Here is a 27141-nt window from a genome sequence, read left to right on the forward strand (position 1 = left end):
GTTGATTTGTTAAAGCTGCAATGTATTTAGACCCAAAGGCAGGGAATAAAGCAGGAAACATTATTGGATCAGTGCTGATCAGGAGATTGTGGATATTACCTGTGTGTCTGTGGAGATCAGCTCTTCTCTGCCAACCCAGACCAGGAGGGATGGGCTTTGGGCTTTGTATCAGGGGTGGGCTCTGGTGTGTGCCCTGGGATGCCCAGGTCATGGCAATAAGGTAGTGGGAATCAGGCTGACACCTGAAGAGGTGACAAAAGACATGAACGAGTCCCATCTGGGGGGAAGGCTGAGACTGTTCCCCACCTTTGGCACATCACTCCCAAGGGCTCTGTTCAGCAGCTCAGCACATCCATTTGTCACCTCAGCTCAGCACATCCATTTGTCACCTCAGTGGCTGCGTGAGAAAGTTTCAGTGTTCACAAATCTGTTTGCCCACAAGGCTCTGAATCCCTGCTCTAGGGCAGGGAACAAGTTTTCCTTTCAGGAGTTGAATTTCTCGGGTTAATGAGCTGACTTCCATTCATCGCCGCTTTTGCCGCCGTCACCTCCCAACTCTCAGTTCTGCCCTGCCAGTCCCCTTCCTTCCCAGGGCATGGCTGGGTTTGAACTCTGCTCATTGCCAGCTCCTTGGCTGCCACACTGTGCTGGGTCAGCTCTTACCCTGGGCTCTTGTATTCTCCCAAGGCCTGCCTCAATCAGAACTGCCTTAAAAACATCATGCACCACTAATCAAGGGGGAGCACGATGGATCATGATAGATTTTTAAAGGTTGTTTGTAGCCAGATTTAGTTTTTCACAGTAGGCATCCCTGGAAAAAAGCAGGGGTAGAGGATCTGTATTGAGAAACAGAGCTCAGCTCTCAACCATATCAAAGATTGGAGTTCCATTTGATTTCTGGGCTATGGAAAAGGCAAAATACTTTCTTTTTTTTTTTTTCCCTTGTTTTTTTTTCTTTTTCTCTTTTCTCTTCTGACCTCCCCCCATACTGTTACTACAGAAGGGAAGGCTGAACTGCATTGCAACTGGCAATGTGTGCATAGATTGACAGGGTAATTATTGATGTAGACAGTGGTGGGATGGGAGGTTTGACAGGACCATGTTGTACATCACTCTCTTTCAAACCAGCTCTAGAAACAATAGAGTTTAAAGACGATGTTATGTTCAGGGTAGAAAAAAAACAGAGTATTTTTTCTGACCTTCTTAAAGTCATGTCATTGTTGAATTTTTTTTTTAAGCTTTACTTTTGATTGAGCATGAAAAATGCCTCTGACAAAAGGGAATATTTAATAGCTTTTCTATTAGAAAACTATCTCTAAAGAAAATGTTGAGTCCTGGGTTTTGCTGGCAGGCCTGGGTGTTTGCTAACTACCAAAGTCAACTGTCAGTTTATTATGAAACTGTTTGAGATCAGTAGTGCACATTGCTGCTTTACTTCTGCCAGGAACAGGTTCTTTCTTCAGCTGTTCTGGTTTCTAACTATGATGTCTGGGATTTTCCCTGTGGTTTTTATTATTATCGTCTTGCCTCTGTGCCAAGCTAAGGGCATGACCAACTGATCCTTGAGAGAAAACCACCAGTGAAGAGAAAATAAAGTTTTAAGTAGTACAAAGTTATCTGAAGAAATCTGATGTAGAAACTCAGGTTTTCAGTAGCCAAAATAATGTCTTAGAGACACAACTCCTCTTGAAGGCAAGTTCTGCTCTACTTTAGAGGAGGAGCAGAGAGAAAGGCAAGAGGGTCTGGTGGTTTCACAAGGAGGGACCATGTTATGGTTTTAAACAGCTCTCCATTTCAAGTCCAGGGTAAATTATGGATTTTCCTCTTCCATCAAGAAGACATGCAAAGGGCCAAAGTTGGTAGAAATAGGGGGGAAAGTTGGCAGATGGCCTCTGATTTGAGTTTATCAAAATCCCCTTTTTGTTCCTCTAAACAATGAGGGCTGTGCTTCACTGTCATTAAGCAGGGCTGTCATTACAGGGCTGTATTCATTTCTTCTCTGGATTAATCTGAGTGAATGTTTCTCATGACCATATGGCCGTGGTGTCAGGAAAGATGAGAAACTGGCACTCAGAGGTGGCACGTGGCTCCTGGGCTCTCCCATGGCTGCACACTGTGCAGTAATTGCAATAATGCTTTACTCAGCTGGAGCTGGACTGCACCAGCCTCATTCTGTTGCTCGCATTTCTGCCTTGCCCCGTGGAGTGGGGCTCAGCTCTGCAGCAGGTCACACCACAGGTGGGATGTGGTCCATGGTTCTTGTGTATGTTGTGTTGCCCAGAACCTGTGGAAAGTGGTAGCAAGGAATGGAGTTGGAATCCCAGGGTTATCCTGTGTCTCATTCAGGTTTATTAAAGGATTTGTGCATCCCTGACCAAAGCAGTGCCTCGAGGCATTGAACATCAGAGCCAGCAGGGCCCTGCTGATCATGCAGAGAGGGCTGGGTGGAGAGCAAGGCCAAGGACTGGCCTTGAGGGATTGCTGACAATATCTGTGCAACTGTTCCACTTCCCCTGCAGAGGCAGCTTTTGTCTCAAGGTGCTTGGGCATAAAAGCTGCTTTAGGGAATGAACTTCTGCAATGAATTCTCATGTGTGCAGTGGCAGGTAAGGAAATGTAGTTTGTTCAGGAGCAGGAAGCCCTCACTGTATCATGTGCATTTCTCTCATGCCTAATAACCTGTCATGGTCTCTTAGAAAATGGATTCTCTGTGCACAACCAGACTTGACAGTGGGGGAATGTCACAGTGTATTCTACAGACACTAGTCAAAAAACCACTGTTGTTTTACAGGCACTAGATGGTTAAAAAATGGAATTTAATGAGGATCAGCAGCCTATATCCTCACTGCTGCTAAACATCTGATCTTTGTAAATTCTGAAATTTCAGAAGTTTGACCATGAGGAACAGTTTAAAGGCAATTAAAAAGCTTTCTGATTCCTACTGAAAGTATCACAAATTTCCTGCAGTTTGAGACCAAGGAGGATCATGTAATCAACCAGTCTGACCTCCTGTTTGCCATGGGCCATTGACCTAGACTTGGATTTACCCAAAAAAAGCCAACTGACTTGAATTTAATGAGTTTATTTCTCAGCAGCAGGGCCTGTTGGGCATATCAACTAGAGAACAGAAGTGCCATTGGAACAGGATGTGGAGAAGCTCTGAGATGAATTAGGTGAGATGTGCTCAGATGACTGCAGCAAAAGAGCATTTGCTGTGTTTACAGGAATACAAAATCAGCTGAAGTCCTGCCAGTCAGACTGAGGGAAGGAAATGCTTTTTGTAGCCAAGTTTGATGTTAGTTTTGATTTTTGAAGTGGATGAGTAAGACATAGCAATCAGGAATCAAAGATAAGGTGGTGCACTGGAAGGCCAGGAGTAGCATTCCTTTCTGTGCAGCTTGCTGTCCTGGCTGGGACAGTATTCAGGATTCCAAGGGTGCCAGGATAGCTCTGAACCTGGGTTCTTCCTGACCCATGCAGGTGGCTCACATTGTGAGACATGGAGCTTAGCTAAAAGCTGGTGCCATTTGTCTGCAGCCTGCTACAGAGATCTCTTAGCTCCTTTCACTCTGCTCAAATACAGTTTATACCACCTGTTACGACTATTGGCACCATACCAGAGAATCATTTTCCTACTTGAGGTGGTTTGTCCTGTCTGTGCTTTTGGAACACACTTTTCCTATACAAGTTACCTCACTGTTATTCTGAAAGTGAGTCTCTATTTCAGTAATTAGAATTAATCCTGGGATTTTTAATTCCTGATTATTTCACTCTGATGTCAGAGGTGGTAATCACCAATGTGCTAATCTGCACAAAAGTGAGGTACCTGCTACCTATCTCTTTTAGACAGGCTGAACCCTTTGTGTGCTAAGCTAATTTTCTCCCTCCAGTTTCAAGGTAGAGGAGTTGGAGACTCATCAGAGACTCCTAATACAAGGAGGAGCCCTTCTTATAAGCACACAAGAATGGAGTTAATAAGGGCTGTACTGTGCAGTGCAATGGAGGGAAATCTGTGCAAATTCTTTTCTGTTCCCCTGGGAACTTCTGAACATAAGAAGTATGTTCAGAATAACATCATAGCATCATCAAACAAATCACTGAATCTATTTATCAGGTGTATCAATTGTTAATACTGTTCCTGACATTTTACAGTATAGCTCCTTAGTCAGCTTTCCTAATCTGTCCTTTAAGCTGCTTAATTTATGTTGAAAGTTGAAGGCAGTGCCCATAAATTAATTATCTTTTTGTGCAGGACAAATAGATTTTCATTATTTCTGTGCCTTTGCATGCTGCCACAAAGGTGGCACATCAGCCTCTACTTACCCACTCAAAAATGTAGAGTCAGGCAGCATCAGTTGAAGCTCCCAGCCCTGGGAATTGGCGTTGTCAGCATGCCCCAGTTTGACCAGAACGGAGTTTCCTGTGGGAGCAGATGGATGGGGCTGCTTCTGTCAACAGAGGCGTCATTGCTGGTGGGTTGGTCTCATTCCAGCTCTCACTGCTGTAATCTTAATTCACTTAAGCCACTAATCATGACATTTGTTTTGGCCTGGGCTGCTTTCAACTGAAATTGTAGAGTTGCCTGCATTTTCTCAGCGATCTCAAGTGCATGTGTAATACAGATATGGTGAGCAACCCAAGTACTGCTGCTGGATTGGCTTTTGTAGAAGTCACAAGTTCATGTAAGTCTTGCTATCCCAGCAGGCTGGTGCTTGAACTGTGTTGCTTTCCATGACAGAAGGTTCAGTGCAGCTCCTGACCTCAGTGGGAGCAATTCTTTGATTTGCATTCCCCACAGTGTGTTCTGTCTCTGTGTATTGCTGATGCCCAGATCCAAACTCAAGCACCCAGCAAAAGCTGAGGGTTGGGGGAGTCCCTGTGTGCTCACAGGGCTCTGTGCACCAGGGCCAAAGAAACTCCCAGGATGTGGGAATCACCCACCATGGATGTTGCTGTCCCCACACATACACTGCTGACCATAAGGCGTCACAAGGGAGGCATCAGGGAGATCAAGTATATCAAATATGATATAACACACCTTAGAAAATCACACCCAGAATCTGATGTGGCTTGAAGAGTTGAGACACATCAAAAGTAAAGTAAAGTAAACAACAGCAACCTGTCCTGAGCTGCAGAGTGAACTGTGGTGAATGAGGCAGAGGCCAGTGTTCCTCACAGCCACCTGCAGCTGGGAGAAGGGCCAAGAGGAGGAAAGTACCAGTCAGACACAGCTTCAGCTGTGACAATATTTTAAGTCAGAAGATGGATTTTAACTGTGTTTCTTATGCACCTTAAATACTTCAATGGGGAACTCTGAGTTTTAAGTCAGTAGTAAGTGTAGATAGGGATATAAATTCACATACACACACACATATATATAAAGAACAATATATGCAAACTTGTGACTGAGATTTTTTTCTGAATCACAAATCCTCAGTGATTGAGAACTCTGAGTTCTGAATTTCCCTAAGTTATCTCTGCCTGTCAGCTCCCCTCCTCTCTGCAGAACAGTTGCTCATTTACCAGTTTGGCTGGTTTTCTCTGGAAAAAAACTGGATTCTAGTCCTGTACTTGGGCAGGTATGAACACTTATTTTGTTCTTGGTACATCTCTGAGGCAGTTCTGCCAGTTGTGACAAAAGAAGATTTAAGGGCAGTGTTTGAAGAGAGGAGGTCCCTGTTAAAAAACATTCCTTTAAAAAAAAAAGCTGACAACTAAACCATTGCTGGAGGAAAGAGGAAGGTAGGAATTTTTAATTCCATAATAAAAGTAGTGGAAGTATTTGTGGGAACAGTTCATTGACATGGCAGAAAATAATGAAACCATTTTAGTATTGAGTTTTCTCTGTTGTAGAAAAAAATGTTTTGGGTTGGAGCTTTTGAAGAACCTGGGAAAACCACAAGGGGCAGTCTGGAGAGGATGGGGAGTTATTTCAGCAGAGATAGAGAAGCTGTTCAGACCTGTAAGATGATGTATTTCCACAAAGGGTGTTCTTTTCAGTCTGCTGATGAAAAGTCTTGTGGGTTTCCCACCAGTAGAAGCTGCTTAATTGCATTTTGTGTATGCTCTTAGAGTACCTGTTTGGTGAGAACCTGACAAATGGTCTTCTGAAAGTAAATCAATTTTGTTTTCTTGGGCTTTCTTGAATATACATGATGTCCGGAGCCTGAAAAGCACAGCAGTGGCACAAGAGGAAGCAAACAGTGGGGCGCCAGTTAGGCTCTGTGGTGCTCTGAAAGACTTTGTAGCCTCCTATAAAGAGAAAGAAGAATGTGCCATTGGCGGTAGTGAGTAAATGGAACCTTCTTGTCTTCTTTGCTCTTGTCTCCTTATAAATAAACCATTGTTGTCCATCCTTGGCATTTGCAGTTCATTGTGATAAATTGGTCTTGATGTGTCTGACATTTCAACCGAGTTGTTTAATGGTGCTTTTTCTGAAAAGGCAGATCTTGCTATAACTTGTATTGGTCCAGAATGCATCCAGGGTTAGAGCACTCACCATCACACACAGCCTAACCCTTTCCTTTCTGCCTGCACAAAGAGGGAAGGAGGAAGTAAAACATTTTGGTCACGTCAGCCCAAGAGGCCTGGGTTTGTGTAAGCCGTGCACAGAAAAAGAAATGTTAAGTCTGGACTGCAGTTGCTGAAAGCCTCTTTAATAGTGTGGACAACAACATGGACTCCACTTGCATCTGCAGCCTCTTGGGGGAGAGGGGAGGAAAACACCCAACTTGCTGGAAATGCAGGTGTGTTTCCACCAAAGGTTTGCTTTGAGTTTTGTGCAAGATTCCCTCTCTGTTAGCTGCCAGTGCTTACAAGTCATTGGCTTCCACACAACAATTGCTTGGGTGCAGAAACCACTGGAACACAGAGATTTGAGATCTGTGACCAACAGCAGCTTCTATTGCTGCATCCCTGAAAGTTCAAACTTTGATTTACATATTTTAAATGTCTGTAATTATTCTGTCAGGGTGATGACTAACATAGAGGTTGCTTTCCATAAACAGGAGCCTTCTGTTCGTACCTTTCCAAACCTTTCAGCTTCCCAAAACTATTAAGCATCTGCCCAGAGCAGCCAAGCAAAAGTAATTCCCATCCTTTAAACTGTGACCAGTAAATAACCTTTCTGCTGGTTAATGATCCCACTGTGTGATGATACCATTTTATGATTATATTTTACCTTCTTCAAAATCAGGTGTGTGGAACATGTTCTTACCTGTCTTGACCCACTCAGTTCTCAATGGAGATTTATAGTGAGGATGGAAGACCTGGTCCTACCTGGCATCAAAACAAATTCTCCTTTCCATCACCATTGCCAGAGCAAGAAGAACTAGAACAATTTTTGGGAGATGTGGACCAATAACCTGATTAACAAATGTCTCTGTGACATTTTGGTATCCCAGTTTTCCCAGTATGCCACTGCAATCCAAACCTCAGTGTAGTTGGGCAGTACAAAACCTGCAGATTAGAGGGGACACAGGACCTGGCCTGAGTTGGCAAATACACTGATCACGGTGGGGTCTTGCTGGGGAGCCTTTCCAATGTTTTTTATAACTAATTTGCTGGAAAAATAATCCCAAAGCCTAAGTAAGGATCCGTTTTTTCCTCCCCCCTGTAATCATGCAACATTGATAAATGTTATTTAGGTATGCAGCAAGCAAATTTCAACAGAAATGCTGTCATGCCTCAGGGTTATAAAACTCCATTACATCTGTTATTAACTGTCTGTCTGTGGCAGGACCTAATTTTTCTTGATGTATTGGTTGCCCACAGCTTCTCAAAACTGCTTCTTCTAACACTTGAAGGCGCTAAGACAGAAATGCAGGGATTAAATAGCACTGCTCTCCAAGTGGCTGATTGATGCTTTGGGGCTGTAGGATGCCCTTTCACAGCCTCCTTGTGTAGGTGGAAGGGGAGGTATAATTTTCATCCTCTCAGCACTTGGGAAGCTGATTGACTTTGTATAAATACCTTTACCAGGGCAGGGTAATGTGAAGGTTTTAGTTTAGAATCTGGGTTCCCACCTGCTCAGTAGACCTGCAGCCATACACAGCATTATTATCATTAATAGCAGTGGAAGAAATAGTTGAATACACATAATTTTTTGAAGAGAGAAATCATTCTGTTTAATAAGCAAATCCTGCCAAACTGGATGATGATTCCAGAATGCTAAACAATTGTTTAAATTGTGGAACATTTTGCATTTCAGCAGCCTTGTCACAATAAATGTAGATCTGTTGCTCTTTACAGTAGTATGAAGAAAAAAAAATGGGAATTTTAGCAATGCAAACTAGTTATGAGAGAATGAGCTTCACAGCTTACTTGGTTCCAGATAGATCTGGCAGATTCTTTTTCATAGTTGTCTTCTTGCATGTACTGGGGTTTTGCTTCTGCAGTTCCTCCTGTGTCTCCATGTCTGACATCATGGTTGCCTCAGTTTACGCTGTTACAGCTCCATTTGTTAAATACCTGCAAGTTCCTGCTTGTCCTTGCTGCTTTTTCCTCAGCTTTGCTGACCACAATCTGCCCAGATCATTATGTTCAGAAATTGCCTTGCCAAACCTAGACATACACCATTGTACTAAAATGAGGGAATTGCTTTTTCCTGGCTTAGCTGGACGTGGTGTGTGCAGAGCTGCTGTGCTGCGTGCAGGGCAGTGACTGAGCAGCTCCAGCTCAGTGTGTTGGGCAGGGAGGCAGAGCCTGGTGCTGCACTGAGCATCCCTCCCTGTAACAACCAGCCCCAAGTTCCCAGCTGGAATCCCTGTTGGTCTGTTGGAACAATTTTCTCAGTTTGTTTTGGCTGAGAGGGACAGGAAGGGCCTCATTCCCAGGGCAGCCTGGTTGAGAAGAAGCAGGTTGACTTGGGATTTCATTCCAGTATGTCTCAGCATTGAGCCATTCAAAGTCAAAGTAACTTTAACAGCATAAACAATGTTAGAAATGCTTAGAAATATGTTTAACTTCTGTTAATTTCTTTGGTTTTTTTCTTCCAGCCAAACAAGTGTGTCCATCTGAAAAAATTAGCTGTGGAGACTTAAGCAACAAGTGCATCCCGTTGTCCTGGAGATGTGATGGGCAGAAGGATTGTGAAAGTGGAATTGATGAGGCTGGTTGCACTCCTGGTGAGTTAATACAGATGCAACATCTCCATTTAGGACTATAAAAGTCCTGGAGTGACTGTTACCAATGGCATGGAAAGGGATGGTTTTTCCTGCCAGCAAACTTACTCACTCTGCTTTGCAGTGCTCAGTGGGGACTTCTAGAACCAGGGAGGAAAGAAGGATTCTCCTATTGGGGCTGGCTGGAGAATGCATGAGCTCTATGAAGAATTAAGTATTATTATTAGGTTTAACACCTAGCTGATATGGAAAGGACTTAAATAAGGTTCAAACCTTCCTCTGTGGTAGCTCAGCAGGTTCCTGCTGTGTCCTATGCAGAGTGGGGACAGACTCAGGCTGGCTTCTGCTGGGGTAAAATAGATAGGCCTGGACATTGATGGCTTGTTGTTTCACTGGACAGAGAGAGAATGATGTACTCTGTACCCATAACTGTTTCAAATTCAGTCCCTAAATGGCCATTGCCTTTTATTAGGCCTTTCTGTGCTGAATTAAAGAGCCCTTTAACAGTGTTTTCAGTCTGTGAAAACTCCTGCACTGTGTGGTCAAACTATTTCTCAGGCTGTCTTTTTGGTAGGCCAAATATATTGGTTCTTTCTGCTTCTTGATGTCAAATATTCTCTTTTGAATGAATGCTTGACTCATGCTTGTGGCCCCCTTTGCTATTCCAGTTGGTTTTCCAACTTTCTTTTTACACAGACCACCAGAATTTAGGGAGTATCAGTCTTGCCAGTCTATGCAGAAGTAAAATCACCTTTCTGATTTCTAATACTGTTCTTATTAAATTTTGATCCCAGGCTTTTAAGAAGCTTTCTCAGTTCTGTGTATTCATCCATCCCTCAGTATTTCTGGTGTTGCATGTGGTATCAGCAATGTTACTTTTACTTCCAGGTTACTGATGGAAGAGTTGAATGGTTACATTCAAGCACAAATTAAAGTTTTTTCATTTGAAAACTGGATTTTGGGCTCTATTTCCTGCCCATTTCATAATCCACATTATGTCTTTCCTTTGAAGCTATATAAGGAAATATGTTTTACATTAACAATTTGTGGCTCTGAGTGGAGTGCTGTGGACAAATTTATTTCTTTGCAGTCAGCTTTATCAAACAAAATATTATCAAAGCTTTTATTTTGTGAGCAACTTGTTCCACTATTTAGCTCTCTTTGTAGAAGTATTTTTTCTTAGACCTTTTTTTTCTTTTTCCTTTTATTGGTTTTCCATGTGAAACTTTAAAGTGTTTTCTCTTTAGCGTGTGCATTTTTTTTCTTTGAATTGGAGGCTTGAATTAGAGACAAATTCAGAAGATAATTATAACTGCTATTTCCTGATATGAGTTTGTGAAATTAGACCAATTTTTACACTGGTGGCTGCCTCCCCTGATTTAATGCTGCTGCTCACACCAGTGGGAATGGTCTCACAGAGTCTTTTCGTTATAATAAAAATCTACTTGAAATTGCTTTGAACTTTTTTTTTTTCAAAGCCTTAGGTAACCCCCAAAATGCATGTAAATATGTTCTGAATGCCACATGATTTCAGCATAATGATGCTATTAATGGAGTTGGAAATAGCTGAGTGTTTCTGCTCTGGATGTTTCAGCATCTCTACTCATAGTTAGCTTTCAGTTTTAGTGCATGTGCAGGTTCTTAAAAACCTTTAAAAAAATTGAATCCAAGGACAAATTACCACATTTTGGTGCTTGCTGGTGAACTAATGAGAAATGAATTAGTGGCTTTCAACCAATTTTTAATGACTGAGCATTGTCCCCACACACTGGAAATCTCTGCTGAGTCTGGCTGTAGGATGGGCATGAGGACAGGGAAAAGGCATTGACAGGTAAACTTGGAGCATCCTGGGTAGGTGCAGACATCAAAACCTTTCAGTCCTGACAACTAAGCATCTTTCAGAGGTCAAAACTGGCTTTGAGAGGGAAACAGGAGGCACTGCTGAATGGCTGTGGTGGGGGCACTTTCAGGGAGGTTGCCTGTCAAATGAAGGTCTTTTCCCCATGCATGAGAACAATTGTGTGAGCTGTTTCAACAGGGAGCTTGTGGAGGATTGATAGCTATCCTCTCCCTTATCCAAATCTGATAAACCTCACTAAGCCTATCCACTGATACTCTGCTAACATTCCCATTTCTTCTCTGGTTAGAATCCTCCTTTCTCTGTTTCCTCTTATCTCAGCAGCACACAGTATCCTGACCACTTCAGACCCCTTCTTCTCTTTGTTTTGTTAATTTAATCTCTGCACTCAGGTTTTTATTCTCATTTTATAAGAAGCTTCAGCAGTGCCTGTCACCAGCAGCCCCTTGGAGCACAGCACCCTGTCACAGAGGCTGCACTCCTCACAGGGCTGACCAGCTTGTCTATAAATAACACATCTTGCTGGATAAATGTTTGGAAGGGGATTTTTTTGTGCTCAGAATAATTTCTGTGGTGAGAGCCTGCATGTGCAATAAACAACTGGATGATGACTTGAAGATGGTGTGAGTGAGGGCATCCAGAAGAAAAACCCCTAAGCTCTTTCTAAATCCATGTTAATAAAGCTACTACTGCAACCTCATGTGACACTTCAAAAATATTTTAACTGTGTATACTCTTGCTTTTTGATAGGAATAACTGGCTCTTGGATTTATAATTCTTCAAGAGGATTTAATATGGAGTTTATGAGCCTTATTTATGCCTGCATTTCTGCATTGGTAGTTTGTATCAGTAACAAGATTGTGCTGGTATCCAGGAGCAGAACTTGGTTGTGCTGAGGCTGTGCAAGAACCTGTCCCTGTGTCAGAATGTTCACAGCCCAAGTTAAGGGAGGATCTCCTGCAGGAGAGGACAGTAAAGATTATGATGTAAAATCATCCAAAACTGTAGGAACAGTGTGGGTGTGTTATGGTTCTTCCTCTTCCAGCAGTTTCCTTTCCAGCTACTGCTCTGAACCCTGTAATTCTTGCTGGATTTTTCCTCTCAGAATGATATCATTGCTTTTTGAATCCATGTGAAATGTATCCAGTGCAGACACTGGGAGGACAAAGCAGCTGTTCAGAGACCTGGGGACAAAAGTAGAGAATCTGAATGAGGAGACAGTGGTGTGACTTTCACCCTGTGGAAGAACTTGTCAAGGAAGCAATGGAAACTGAAATTCTTTCACCTGCAGTGGAAGAAGCACCAGTGATCAGGGATCCAGATTTGTGTCTGCACAGGTTGTAGTTGCACCAGGGGTTAGTTACAGATATTAATCCTTGCACATAGATAGTTAAGTGCCTGTCTGCCTAAATAACTGACTTCCAACAGACAGGCTTTAAGAACACTACTGACTTCCAGTGTACAAACAATTTTTGAAAATGCAAATATCTGCCTTTTAAAAATAAGACTATATGAAAAGAAAAATCTTATTTTTTCAGTTTATGGAGCAGTAGTAATTTGAGTATTCACAATACCAGGTGTATTGTAGTCATAGGTCAGGGTTAGTAGCCTTGAATTTGCTAGCTTGGAAGTGCTGGCAGGCTCCTTATTTCCCTGATGAAGGTTTTCTGCTCCCAGTGCACCCAACCTTTGTCACAATGGATTGGAGAAGCTTAGGACTGAGTTTAGGGCGACTAAAAGAGAAATTAAATAGGACAGGCTGTAATTAAAGCAACACAACTCAGGGTCCACCTGGACTTGGCTAACTCTGCAGAACTTGTTAAATCTCTGCTGAGGGAGACAGTAAGCAGTGTTTTGTCAGCTGCTCAGAATGCAGAGAGCACTTGGGAGTGGCTTTGGAAGAGAGGAGCTGCCATCCTGTACCAGCTGAAACAGCACTGAGCCCCTTTAGGGCACACAGGTCCCTCCTGAGAGGACTCTGGGATGCTCACAGAGAACAAGGCTCTGGCCCCATCTCTTCTGGCTGTGTCACTGCTTCTCTCTCACCTGAACCACTGCTTGCACTCAATATGGAAATTGTGTCTTGCAGATGAGGAGTTGGAAGTGCACCAGTTTCTCCTTTCCCAACAGCTGGATGCAGTGAAATGATGAATTCATTGATAGATTGATAGCAGAATAAGCTATTAATCCATGGTTTATCCTCCTAAACTATAGCACAGAGACAGTGATCATGGGGAGCTTTTGCAGGCAATGGACATACATTAACCTTGTGCAGTTGGCTGAGGTGAGAGCCAAGAATTCCTGCAGGAGCCTCATGCCAGTGACAACCTTGCCACCCAGAGCATCTTCTTTTGACCCTGGTCTTCAGGCTTTTCATTGCTGACCATAAATCTGAGAATTAGTTCTAGACTTTCAGCCTTATCATATGATGATGTGCCAGATTAAAAGTGAACAGAGTGGATAAAGGTTTTTTAAATTCTTAAGGGAAACCACAGTAAGCACAGGTGTGCTCAGCTGGAACCCTGTGTCCTGTGTCCTTGCCATGGCAGCTCACAGGCCTTCCCCTGTAAATAGATCATTTACAGGATCCTTAGGTGGTGAACTTCCTACTTCTCCTGGCACAGCTCCAGGCTCATGTGTTACTCTCCAAAAAGCAGCAGCCCCCCCAAGCTGAGGGGTCCTTTTCTTGGAAGGTGCAAGAGCAGAAAACTTTGAGTCAGCTCTTACCAGTGCCCTGGTTAACAGCCCTCAGGTCAGCTGAGAACCAGTGGCTGAAGGCAGAATTTAAAGCAGGCTAAAGCTCTTCATCCCTCCAGCAGATCCACCTGGTGATGAACCAGCTGAAGGGGGGAAATTGCAAAGCTGATTTAAAGTCACCTTGCCCCACTCTGCTCCTGCACCTGTGCTCACATGAAGTGACCTTTCTATTGACAGTTAAATTGTTTTATCATCTTTTATCGTTGTCCTGTAACTATAAAGAGCATCATGTTGTCCCAGAACTCTTTTGTGCAGTAGAAGGTACCTGTATTTTGTATGAGTCACATTTCCAGTGCTCCCTGCTGGGATCTGACCACACTGATCCTACTGAGACCTTCTAACTCACTGATTTTATCTTTCATTGCAGTTTGATTAATGTGGGCTTTTGTCAAAGTTAGTTCTGTTCACAGCCTGTTAATGAATTAACATTCATTATGTGCTGTCCCTCAGTCAGCTCAGAGGGACATCAAACCCAAAGGATCAGATTTTGCCATGCATTCTCCCTGAGAAACCCACCAATTTTTACAGGGTTAAAGCCCATAACATCACAGTTATGCCTGTAAAAGAAATATTTATCTACTATCATTATTCATCATTTTAGTATGTGATGAAAAGTAACATGACTGGTCTGAAATTCCTGACATTTTATAGAGGGTAGCTGTAGCTTCAGTGCACTTGCCATGGTGGAAGAATTTACAATTATTTCCAAGAAGAAGAATTGCTAGATTTAACAAATGCAAGTCCTTCATAAATAAGATAAGGTAGCACAGCAATGATATCCTCTGGGCTTTACATGATGTTTAATTACTGGACAGCTGGAGGGATTAATGCTTGTGCATTATGCCATGGCTCTCAGAAATTAAACATGTACAGCTGCCACTTTATCACTGCTTAAAGTATTAGAGCTCCTTCAAAAGCAGTAGTAATTTGCAGAAAAATCCCCATTGTTATTTAGGAAAAATCTCAGCCCATAATCATATTTGTCCTGAGTTCCTTCAGAACAAAATGGCAAGAAGGAAAAGAGGTTGGGAGTTACTTTTAATTGCATGCTGACAGGGAAAGTGAAGGTAGCTGCATTTTTAATATATTGGATGCTTGTTGTAATTAAACATAATTAAACAGTGAGTGAACTTAGGTTAGAGGTAAGACAGTCGTGGTGTAAATCCAGAATTAAACCCTAAAGCCATGGCCCAAGCTGTGCCAGGGCTCTACCTGCAGAGGATGAGGGCACAGTGGCTCTGCCTTCCCTGCTGCTGGCTCTTGAGCTGAGGTTTCTAAAGGAAGATGTGTGGCACATCTGCAGATGGAGCTTGCAGCACCCAGTGGGGCTTTGGGGGTGGCCCTGTGCTGATCCTCCTCACAGAGAAATTGTCCCTATCAGTGTTCCATGAATAATTTATTCTCTAAAGCAGAGTGGATGAAAACACAATCTGAAAACAAGACAATGCAGCAGTGGTACCTCTGCAGCATTGCTCTGAAGGAGCAAGAGGGGAAAAGGGGGATGCAAAGAACAGCACAAGCACACTCACAGCCCCACACAGACACAGCCTTCACACCCCAAAGGATCATTGTTCACAGGGGGCTGGAAGATGGCTGTGAAACAGCTGCTTTTATACAAAGATTTGTGGGTAATTAAAACTAAAGCTTAATAGTGCTGGACTGCAGGATACCTGTGCACACCCACACAAGCTTTGTCCTGGTGCTCTTTCTGCACTTTAGCTGGAGACATTGGCTCTGATTCTTCTTTCCAATCTCACATCATACTGGCAGAGGAGCAAGAATTGGCCTGTAATTATGTTTATCTTTTGGGTAGTCTGTCTTTCAACAGTTAGAGCTCCTAGAGTTGAAACAGTTGAGGAATTACATCTCTTTTTGCTGGATACAATTGTATTTCATGTCCCTGAAGTGCTTTCTTCATAAGAATGCAGCTATAATTTTGAGCCTATTCATCCAAAAAGCAAGAATCTGTTTCGTTTTATTCAGGGAAATCTTGCCAATGATGATGCTGTGATGGCAGATATGCGGGTAGGAGTTGCATCCTGCAGTGGCCACCAGTACATATGTGTTACACTAATTAACAGTTCTGCTTCCTGAGCATATGATCTGAAGGCTAAATCAAAATCAGTAGCCTGAACTCAGCACAGTCCTACGCAGGAGAGGACCATGTCATGTTTGATGCAAGAGGGAAAAAAAAATGTTGGTTTCTGAGTCATATTAACAGATAAAACTAATCTGGAAGTCTAATCTTAGTGGCTGAAATATTCTTTTTGTAGAGGATGATATAAGGGTTGGATTAACTTTGCTTTTACATTGCAAAGAAATTTGTTCATTAGATAAAATATAATGAGAAAGGTTTAGTTCACAATAAACACCACTTCATTACCCTTCTTTGTTCCAATAACTTTAAAATAATTGCTCATGTTGAGCATGTGAGTCTTCTTCTCAGCCCAAATCCAAGAAAGTACTGCTTTCTATTCCCAAACCATAGGAACTGCAAGGCAAATCCTACTGCCATGGAAATCTCATTGCTGATAATGTGAGCTCAGTCAGCACACGACCCTTACAGGTTTAATTGCAGTGAGTGTCACTCAGTGATTAAATTTTCCATTTGAGTAGAAAATCTAATCCTGTTTTTTGAGAAATTATTGCCATTCTTTGCTGGAGTTGTGGGTACATAGGTACATTGCCTACATCACATAATAGCTGTGCTCCCTAATTATCACATAACTGAAAACAGCCAGGGGCTGGTTGTTTCCTGAGCAGTCAGTCTCTCCCCCTCCCAAAATCACCACAGGGGTCTTGTCTTTATGGACTTGGTCTTATAGGATGTGCTTACATTCATAAGCTTGAATGGGGCTACACCAAATTCTGCCAATTGCCTTGTTGCATCCTCAGTGCTTCTGTTTTCAGGTACTTCTCCATTCAGATCAGTTGTCTTGCAAACCATTTTATTTCAAAAGCATATTTTAATTGTTATTGAACCTACATTCAAGCTCACTTTGGATCACTCTGTGACATGGCTGGGGAAACTGGGGAGTTGAGAAGCAAAGCTCTCAGCCTTGCCTGCTTTGTCTGTGCTTCAGAAGAGTTAACAGTGCATGTTCCAAATGCAGTGGATGTTTAACAGTGAAGCAAACTGCAATAAGCAATATCTTCTCTTACAGACAGTTCCCATCAAGCAAAGTAAATTAGTGGAAATGGAAATTGTATGGGGTAGTGAGCTCACTGCTTGCAGTGTGAGCTCTGCTTTGTCCCTCACTGCTCAGGTGAGTTCAAAGCTGTGAGTCACCAACTTCCAGGATTCCCTGCTTAGTTATGGCAGCAACTTCTAAATGACTTGACTGATTCTGGGGAAATGGCTCAGCTTTCCCACTGGTTAAACTGGAACTATCCCTGTGCTTAGGAATGGGTAAGGGTAAAGAGGAAGTGGCAGGGCAGTGACATGGCCGTGGAGCCATGGGCTGGGGTTCCTTGCCTTTCCCCCATTTCCCAAGAACAAACCCAATTGTGCTGTGATTTGCCATTGTGCCTGGAGTGTAGCTTTTAGGATTCTGATGAAGTCTCTCCTGAGCTGGACATAAAGAAAACAGTGGGGAAAACAGGCAGGTCGTGTCTCTGTGTCAGCAGATGAGCAGGGAGTGGGAATCTGTCCAGTGGGTGGAAGGTGACATCCATGGATTGGCTTTTCCTGCAAAGTGTCTGTGATTTAAACTGCACAATGGCAAAATTAAATCATGGCTGTGCAGAAAAGGCCGTGCACAGAAATCCTGTGCAGAAAATTCATAACCACAGGGAGTCCTGCTGAATCCAAGAGATCTGTGTGTGCAATAATGTGGGATTTGTGTGCGCTGTCCCAGGATGAAGCCCTGCCCAGGAATGCCCTGTTCTGCTTGCTGAACCTTCACATATTCCTCAGAAATACAGAATTTTGTGTGATAATATTAGAGCAGATGTTAGTTTAATGGCTATTATCAGATGTTGCTGAGGGATTTGCCAAATTGGTAGAATTTGTAAAATTGCCATTTTAATAAGCAAGTCATGTCTAAGGGAATAGGCGTGAGCTTGTCCTGTACCGGCTCCAATTTTCAAAGTCAGGAAAGAAATTCACTAGACACTTCACAGCACATTTGTTTTCCAGTTAAATTTTGGCTAGTACTGAACATCTCCAATCTGATTCAGCTGATTATATTCCAGTCAGAATATAAAAGAGTAATAATAATGTCTTTATCCTCATGAGATCCTCGTGGGGTGTCTTGGATGGTGACAAAAGCAGGACAGTATTAACCTTTGGTATTCTGACCATCCATTTTTGTCTTTCAAACTGTTTTATTTTACCCTTAAACCCTCTACAATGGATTCACTTGTTCTTATTTTGAGGTAATTTTCAGTCATTTAGCCAGAAGAACATCTGATAAACTTCCTAACCCTTTCCTGGTTTGAAGGAAAATTGAAGAGACCACAGGTAGGAGTTGCAATCTTATTGCACATACACAAAATTAAAGACATAGTGTGCATACCTTTGTACATAAACTGCTTCTCTCTGTAAATTGGGGGTCATAATTAATTCTATTTCCAGATAATTAAACCACTTGGAATGAATATGTGTATCTTAGGAAATACATTCTAAACCACTGAATACATTTTTGAACCAACTATTATTTGTCAGCAGGGGCTTTGGCATCTGGCTGCTGGGTTATAATTAACTAATACTATGCAAATAGTGCTGCAGAGAATGGGAAAATGACTGATTTGTGTTTGAGGGCAGCGTGTGACAAAGGCAGCCAGCACATGCAAATATTAATTTGCAGGAGTGTGTGAGATAGCTCCTTAGCTCCATTAGTGACTGGAACAATATCAGGAATTACTATTCCTGCTGCAGCCTCCATCTAGATGGGCTTTTCGGTATCAATCACCATGGCAACAACCACTGGTGGGAGTGAGGCTGCAATTCCGCTGCATTATTCCCTCCATGGGAGGCCTGTCATTTTTTCAGAGCAATGAGCTTCAAGGTCATCTTCATTTACCTCCATCTCTTTTGCTGTCCTTCCTGGAAGGCAGCTTTCCACAGGAAACTTGTCCTTCCAGGCATGAATCCGTGCTTTAAAGACTGGCATTTGACAGAAGATCTGTATGAAATATTCAGGTATTTGGTAAGCAATTGGCTGCAGGCAAAATAAATAATTTAGACAGAATTAAACCTGAAAATAAATACTAGTTAAGCAAAACTAACATGCTGACAGTGCTGGTACCTGGGACTTCCAACATAATCTACCTGGGCTGCACTCTGTGACCTCCTTATCCGTGGCCCAGCTCAGAGATTGGTTCCTGTGGGCTGGGGGAGCTGGGCTTACACTTGGGACACAAAACCTGGGCAGATGGAGCTCAGGAATTCCACCTCTCAGCCCTGCAGAACTCAAGTCCTAAATCTCAGAGCTTGGGAGAGTTTCTCAAGTCCAGCAGCCTCCCCTGCCAGTGTTGAAGCAGCCATGAATCAGCAGCAGATCTCTCCCTCCCTGATGCAAATGTTGGTATGCACAAATCATCCTCTGCCTGCTTTAGAAGATCCATTATCAGATTTAAACAAACATAAATTTTCAGACACATTTTTAAAGTTGCTTTGGGGACAGTGTCAGAAAAATACAGTATAATAATTCATCTTATCTTGTCTTCAGCATCAGTGGATAATTGCTGCTATCCACTTTACCACAAATTTTACCAAATAATTATCATTATTTAAGCCATTCATGTAATTTCAAGTAGAAATGGCTCTTTTAGAGGAGAGATGAATTAAATACCTAAGTCTTACTGAAAAGCTATAAAATCTTTAATTAGAGATTAGCAATGACAGCAGTTACAGTCTATTGTACATAATTCCCAGCTCCTGGTAATGATGGATATACCATTGATTTCATTTTTTCAATTTTATCTAGATTTGAGGATCCATGCTTGAGGATGGATAGACACTCTGAGGCAGAGTTGTCTATTGTAGAAATGTTATGTACAAATATATATATATTTGAAATTACAATTTTTTAATGAGCACTCTGTATTTTTAGACATTTCTACATCTTGAGAGCATTCTGCTTTTTTCTAAAGGCACTTTAAAAGCATGTGGCAGAATTATCTGAATTTTTTGGTGCCATGCCTGAGCTAAGCGTGTCCCTGCTACACCAGACTCTCACTGAAGCCTCTGGCTAAATCCTGGCTCTGGGCAAAAGAGAACCAGCCAGCACTGAAACACTAACTCCACAACTGCAATCTCTCTAATCTTCTGTTATTTTCTTATTTTTACTTCCTCTATCCCAAGGCTGCTTCTGCTCTGCTCTCCTCAAGAGAAGTGACAAGAGTGCAGCTGCAGGCTGTGAGGCAAAATCTGTGACAGTTGTGCTCTGCAGACTGGCACATAGCACAGGGCAAAAATTAATGCAGAATACCTCTGGTATATTTTGTCTATAGGCAAAATCACCTCTACATAATCATTTATGTGTGATATTTTACTTCCTGAAACTGTGAAGAACCTTTTAACATTACAGTGCTCTACAGTAAACTGCTGTTATAGTTATGCTTTGAAGACTGTTGGTTAAACACATCTTTACAAACCTTTCCAAGATTTCTACTGGGATCACTCATGTTTGAAGTAGGTTTTGCACCTTAGAGTACAACATTTATTAATTTCTTCTGTGCTAAAGAAAGCAAATTATTATTTGATTCCTTGGTCTTAAGTGAATCAGCCTACAATAGGATAGGCAGCAAATTTGGAGAATGCAAACAAATTGCTCAAGTCAAAAAATACCCCAGTGATCATTTAATTACTGCTGGCACATTTTCTACTGCAATGCTCTGGAGGCAATGAAATTCTGTAGTGATGGGAGTGCGAGGTACCCTGACAGATTTATGGAAGGGGATGTGAAGTAAACTGTCCCTGGGGCTTTCCTGCCCCGTGCCCATCTCTGCAGGTGCTGGGTAAGATAATTGTGGGGTTTGTCTGTGGGCTCTCGGTGCCAGGCAGTGCCTCTGCCCGGGCACAGCTCTGCTGGCAGCCTCAGCCTGACCCTGCTGTGCCCTGAGCATCTCAGCTGCCAGGAGAGGATGAGGGAAGGGTCAGGGGTCTTGGGGTGCTATCTGCCCTGCCATGGCAGCAGCAGGGCATGGCGGGGGGGATGGAGCTCTCTGCTGGGGGCAGGTGTGACCCAGAAGGAACTGCTTGATCCTGGGAGGCGAGTTACCAACAGCCAACCTCCTCTGCTTGTTAATGGAGAGAGAGCTTGTAGTCTCTGGTGCTGCCATCACACTGAACTTAATTTTTAAAAAGAAATAAAATAATCATGACCATGCAATTTTCTAGCTAGCAATTCTTAGGCTTCACTGAGAAAGTCCTCATGAGAGGTTACAAAAGCTGAACTACTTCTGCTTCCCAGCTGTGATTATCAGTAATTTTATATCTGTACTGGGATTTCTGGGTGCAAAGGAGGAGCTTTTGTGCAAACTTCCATTGTCTGTATCCCACTCCTATGTTTATCAGTTGCTAATTTGCCAATGCAGCAGATTTCTGAAGGGAAACATGTACAAACAGGAGGAGGGGTGGAGGTGGGACCAGGAAAAAAACGAGGGGAAAAAGAGGGGTTCATTACCGTTGGTGGAAAGGAAATTTATGCACATTTGGAATATGCAAATCATTATAATCGTGCCCAAACATTAAGGATCAAAGAACTATGCAAGATTTTGCTCTCTGATCTGTTTCTGAGATTCATCAAAATAATGCCAGAAAAGCAATTTCTTCTTCTCAGCCTTTATCTGTTACAGAAGCTGTACATAGCCATAGAAATATTCCTGTTTTCCCACTTCCATTTTAAAATGGATTGGTAAGATTCTAACTGTTACCTTGAATTTCCACTTCATGGAGGAATGTTCCATATGCAGTTCTGTGTAATGGCTCCTCTGAAGACAGTGTTAGGTTATATAGCTGTGTACTCATCGGTAGGGCTAAGAGATGATTTCTAGCCATGGGGTGAGGATAGAGAAATCTGCTGAGTGGAGATAAAGAGCAGAATTTGGGTAATATTTGGAGCATTTTAATGGTCTCAAGTTTGCCATAAAAAAGAGGAAGGTTTTTAGATGCTTTTCCACCAGAATGTGCTTCAGGTCCTTATGAGAAGGATTCACCTCCTGGTATTGGCTCCTTCTGTTTGGAGAGGAGAAACTGTGGCTGTTCCAAGGGACAGGGGCCTGTTGAGGGCATCTCAGTATCTAAAATCCTCTACCAAGTGCAGAGGGAGCCAAGCAGCTCCTTTGGTGCCTCGCTCTGTTGCATTCCATGATTAGTGTCAAGTGGGGCAGCTGAGATTCTCTTTAATGTTTCTCCCTGCTGGAGAGAGCCTGGGTCCTGGCCAGTGCATGTGGCAGCATTGCAGCAAGGAAGACAAACTTCTTTCTCTTCTAATTAGGTGGATTGCTGTGCTCTAACATCTGGAAAACCTGGGGCTAAATGGGGCAGAGCACAGGGCAGGAGGGGAGAGGTGGGTGGGTGGGTGGGTGGGGGTGTGTGTGTGTGTGTGTGTGTGTGTGTATTCACGTTCTGATGAAAAATGAGAGGCTGCTTAGGTTATCAGGCAGAGCCCAGCAAGTTTGCCAGACAGAATGTAATTAGGCATCTGTACAAGTGGACATGTTCTTAAATGCTGGATAAATACAGCTTTATTCCCAGGTATAAATCAGACATAATATTGCAGTAGAATCCACCTGGGTTCCTGTCACTGGCTGAAATCTGGGATATGTCTGGTCTTTTAGAGGGATTCTGGTGCTTTGCAGGTGCAATTGCCATTGCAGAGATTGGCACCATCTAAACTGTGTGGTCTAGGGTAGGGCTCTGCAGATATGGCAGTAAGTAGTTCTGCTTCTGAAGACAAAAAAAATTCCCCAAGTACAATGTAAAAAAAAAAAAAAAAGCTTATTGCAATTTATATGCATTTATATTTATTGTCATTTATCAAAGCCATACTTCTGTGCATAGGGCTGAAACTGCAGAAGAAGAATTCTTTTGTAAGTAACTACCTCAAAGTACTTATGGAGAATTTCTTCCATGGTTTTGGTTCCCCTATGCCTTGATGAAATAAAGTGACTTCGAACTGCACTTTGTTGGAGTACCTTAAAGTTAAATTTGAGCAGGCATCTCTGGTTCAGCTGTCCATTAGGCTTGCAGAGGAGAGTGCTCCACTCAGCTTCTATCTGACAAGCGCCTCATTTGTATGTTAATGTCGAGTTGTGATTTCCAGAGAAGGCATTCAGCGTGTTGTAAAGGGCCTTACTGGCAGATTGCAGCTAAATTGATGCTCGACTCACTAAATATTTACCCTACACATCCCACTTAATATGTCCAAAACCAGGCATACTGTGAAATCCTGAAACCTGATTCTGTGCTTATGAAAGTCAGGAAGCTGGTAATGTCAGCTTGGAGCCAAGCAGAGCCCCGGTGCTGCCAGCACAGCCCCAGCCTCTCCCTGCAACCTTCCCATTCCCATTCTGTGCTGCTGCTCCCGCCTGGGGCTCCCCTGGCTGCTCCTCAGTGCCAGGACAGCACTGCCCCTGTCTCTCCCACCCGCAGTTCCCACAGCCCTGCTGCCCCTCCTTCTCCAGAGCTGCCCTGGTCCCTAGACGACGCATCCTGAGGCACAGCTCAGGAGCTCTGTGGCCTCACCGGCTCCTTGCCACGTGGTAATCACTGGGAGAAATGTTTGGGGTAGGACAGCCTGGGTAATGCCTTTGTGCCTGTGCCTTTAGACATCCCTAATGTGCTAAAGCTGGGCCAGTAGTGAGGGTGGGGTTGGAGACTTCCCAGCTCACCTGTTGGTTTTTATTCCCAAGCCTGTTCTCCCAACGAGTTCCAGTGCAGTAACAAGTCGTGCATCTCCATCATCTTCGTGTGCGACGGTGACAACGACTGTGGGGATGGCAGCGACGAAAGGAAGTGCTCCCCTCTGACCTGCAACCCCAACGAGTTCCAGTGCAACAACAGCGTGTGCATCCCGGAGCTGTGGGTGTGCGACAACCAGCCCGACTGCGAGGACCAGTCGGACGAGTCCATGGAGAAGTGCGGCTACGACGCCAAGGCCCTCAACACGTGCGCGGCCCACGAGTTCCAGTGCGGGAACGGTGAATGCATCCACCTCAACTGGAAGTGTGATGGGGACGAGGACTGCAAGGACAAGTCTGATGAGCAGGACTGCCGTGAGTGTCTGCTGGGGCTCTCTGGGCTGGGGGGAAGGGCCAGGAGGCTGCCTGGGCTGTGTTTGAAGGCAAGGCTTTGATGTCTGAGCAGCAGCTGTGCCACACAAGGAGCGCTTGTGTCCCATATGACGTGGCTGGGTACCCAGCCCAGCAGGGTCAGGTGTATTCCACACTCCTTTTGTGCTTTTTCCTTGAGAATCTAGAGAGGAGGTCTAAGAGCTGTTGGATGGTACCGTGCCTCAGAAGAGTTTTGTTTCACTAGAAAGACAAGGAGTGAAAAATGGGAAAAATGTTCAAAGCCCTCAGGCTGCATGGTGGGGTCAGAGCCTGGAGGTTAGAAGCTGCTATGCTAAAGGGAATATATGATCAGCAGAAAAAAAATAATTCATTTTCTGCCTCTGATACTGAACAAGGCAGTCAAGAGAAGTACCTCTGAAGAATCCAGTTTGAAATGCATTTTGAGCTTAGCTTGATAAAGGCAGAGAGCTAATAAATAATGGATTTCTCTTCAGCTGGCTTTATGCATGTAACAAGCTGGTGTTGGTATGTGTGGTATTTTGAATGTTTCATCCATTTTTACCCACTAAACTGTTCAAGATGGTCACTTACCTGAGGAGGGAGAGAGAAGAAAAACAAGAGCAAAATGTTTTGCTAGAATATTCATAATGACAAGATTGAAATTAAATATTTATATAGCTGTTTATATTTAGCAGCTCTGACATTGGGCCACCTCTGGGGAGGAAAGCAACAACCAGCTGCAAACCCAGGGATTTTTACAAGTTGTCTAAGAAAATGTAGCACTTTTGCCAGCACCACTTCTTCATGCCCATGACAACACCAAGGCCAGGCTGGTGAGCAGCAGTGTGGGAGAGCCCTTCAAGGAGCTGGGGATCGGACTTCTCTCCAGGCAGAGAAGGTGTAAATTCAGTGGCTTCTTTAACAAGAGAAGGGTGTGAATCCTAGACAGCACTGTTTGCACTGCAGGAGAGCAGAGGCGTGAGCCACAGGTTACCCTGAGCTGCTGTGCCTTTAAAATTGCCAAGGACTCTTAAAAGAGAGGCAAGAGCTGAGCAGGAGAAGTCAAAAACATTTTGTTAGGAAGAGAGCAGCTTTGGCTGTTGGGTACAAGGCTGTCAGCCCCTCCCACGGAGGGGTGGATTAGGTAGGCTGTCTTTTCCTTCATCTCCAAGAAGGTGCTGAAGTTGCTGACAGAGCTGTTGGGCAGCAGGTAGCCAGGCAGTGCTGCCAGGGTCTGAAGGACCACGGGGACCGTGGAGTCAGAAGACAAAGTTGGTTCCTGGCTCTGTTTCAGGAAGGTTATGCAGAAGCACAGCTGCTGGAGATGGGCACTGCTGGCTGGTTGGTTTGGTGCCTGGGTGGTTTGGTGCCTGTTTTCATCCTGAGCCCTCCCGTGGGCAGTCCTGTACCTGTGTCCCCTCCAAATCAGGAGGCAGTGGCAAGGTCCGTGTTACAAAGGTGAAGAATTGGTGTCTGGTACAGGGGACTCCAGCAGAACTGAGCTCTGTCCCATGGGATGCATTCCCTGCAGTGACAGCAGCCTGACAGGATGGCTGAGTTTGGACAGCTCAGGAGAAGGAAAGGTGAGCTCTCTTTTATTGCCAAGTGGAGAAAGGGAGGAGCAGCTCACTGATGGTGCTTTCTGATGAAATGCCTCTTAAATTTCAATCCCTCTTCAACTTGAAATGTTTTAAGTCTTTTACAGGCCCCACTTATTTTGACATTCTGCTGGGTGAGAGGAGTGGGACTGTGCCCATGTACCTTCCTGAGGCAGAGGGCCCCCTGTTCCCCAGCTTCTTTCCTTGATGTGACAGGCACCAGCCATGTCCAGCCATGTCAAACTGCTGAGCAGTGAGGAGCACAGCTCCACCAACCTCCCTGAGCTGCAGAGCCTCAGCCAGCAGCATTTCCAGAGGCAGCTCCCAGGACACAGCTGGACACTGCTGCAGCACAGCACGGTGCTGACAACCAGTGGAGAAAGGAGGAAATGTGGCAGAAGTGACTTGAGAGAATTCTGAATAGTGGAGATTTAGCACAAGGAGGATCTCTTTCCAGAAAGTCTTGATCCAACACAACGTGCAGTTTGTCTACCTGCGAGAAACAAGGATGTGAGCTGATTCTGCTGCCTTCAATCCTGTGGATTGGGAAACAGAGGGATTCAAAGCCCCATTGTTTTGTGTGCCTGGTTCTGGTGGCAGCCCAGTGCCACAGCAGTGTGTGAGCCCACAGCCATTCACACTGCATGGATGGGATTCTCTGAGGCAGCAACCAAGAGAGGCCTTGCAGCACTGAGTGCTGGTGTAGCTGATGTGTTGGCTGGGTCAGAGCCAAAATTCATGTTGCTTCCCCATCCTAAATGCAGCTGTTGCTGGGGTGCACTTGCCTGCAGTAAGGGACATGTGGGAGCTCTGGAAACTCAGCATTCATCTGTTGGACTCAAGAGTCTAGGGAACTTTCTGATTATTCTGCTCTGCAGAATTTCTCTGTTTGAGATCAGAATCATGGGACATGCAGAGAGTTACAGGTGTGTGACACAGTTCTGTCCCCTTAGCAACAGGGATGGCACATGGGCCCCTTGGCTGGACTCGATTAAAACTGCAGATCCCACCACTACATCTTCTCTTGCAAATGGGGATCATATGGGGTTTGTGCAGTATAAACAGAGGGATGGGAACTAATGCTTTAAAAAAAAGTCATGAGGCCATCAACTATCATTTGTTATAAACATTTTGGATTGGTAAATTAGTAGAGTAGAAATGAAGGGTGACAATTGGTGAACAGGTTTTGGCAGAGAGACAGCAAATAAATGGGAAGGAATGAGTCATTTCAGGAAAGCTGTGTGAGAACATTGGGTGGCTGGGGTTTTTTCCATAGCATATATATTCAAATATGTATATATGTATATTTATAAAATTAACATTAGGTTAGATTTATTAGTCTCCAAATCTGGAATGGTTATGTTTTAAATGTCCTTTGCAACTTGCATTAAGGCATGCAGGAGGGAGAATAAATAATGCTTACAACTGACAGCAAGAAAACAGACCCCTTCAGACCTGACCTCACACTTTCCTGCCTCCGTATCCCCATCTATAAAATGGGATTGATGCATTTTGCAAATGTTGGGATTTTCTTTTTTGGAGAGGAAGGGACAAAAAAAACCCA

General features: G+C 43.7%; 1 protein-coding gene across 2 annotated transcripts in view; it reads left to right on the forward strand.

Annotated features, from left to right (window-relative positions):
• LRP8 (LDL receptor related protein 8) overlaps positions 1-27141 on the forward strand; it is a 168468-nt gene that overhangs the window by 120972 nt on the left and 20355 nt on the right. For both annotated transcript variants that reach the window (XM_030226404.2, XM_030226405.2), the window contains exons 4-5: positions 8997-9125; positions 23599-23961. In XM_030226404.2, coding sequence (XP_030082264.1) covers positions 8997-9125; positions 23599-23961 — 492 coding nt within the window. The remainder of the gene's footprint in view (positions 1-8996; positions 9126-23598; positions 23962-27141) is intronic.

The sequence above is a fragment of the Serinus canaria genome, chromosome 8, assembly GCF_022539315.1.
Source record: "Serinus canaria isolate serCan28SL12 chromosome 8, serCan2020, whole genome shotgun sequence".
NCBI classification, from domain to species: Eukaryota; Metazoa; Chordata; class Aves; order Passeriformes; family Fringillidae; genus Serinus; species Serinus canaria.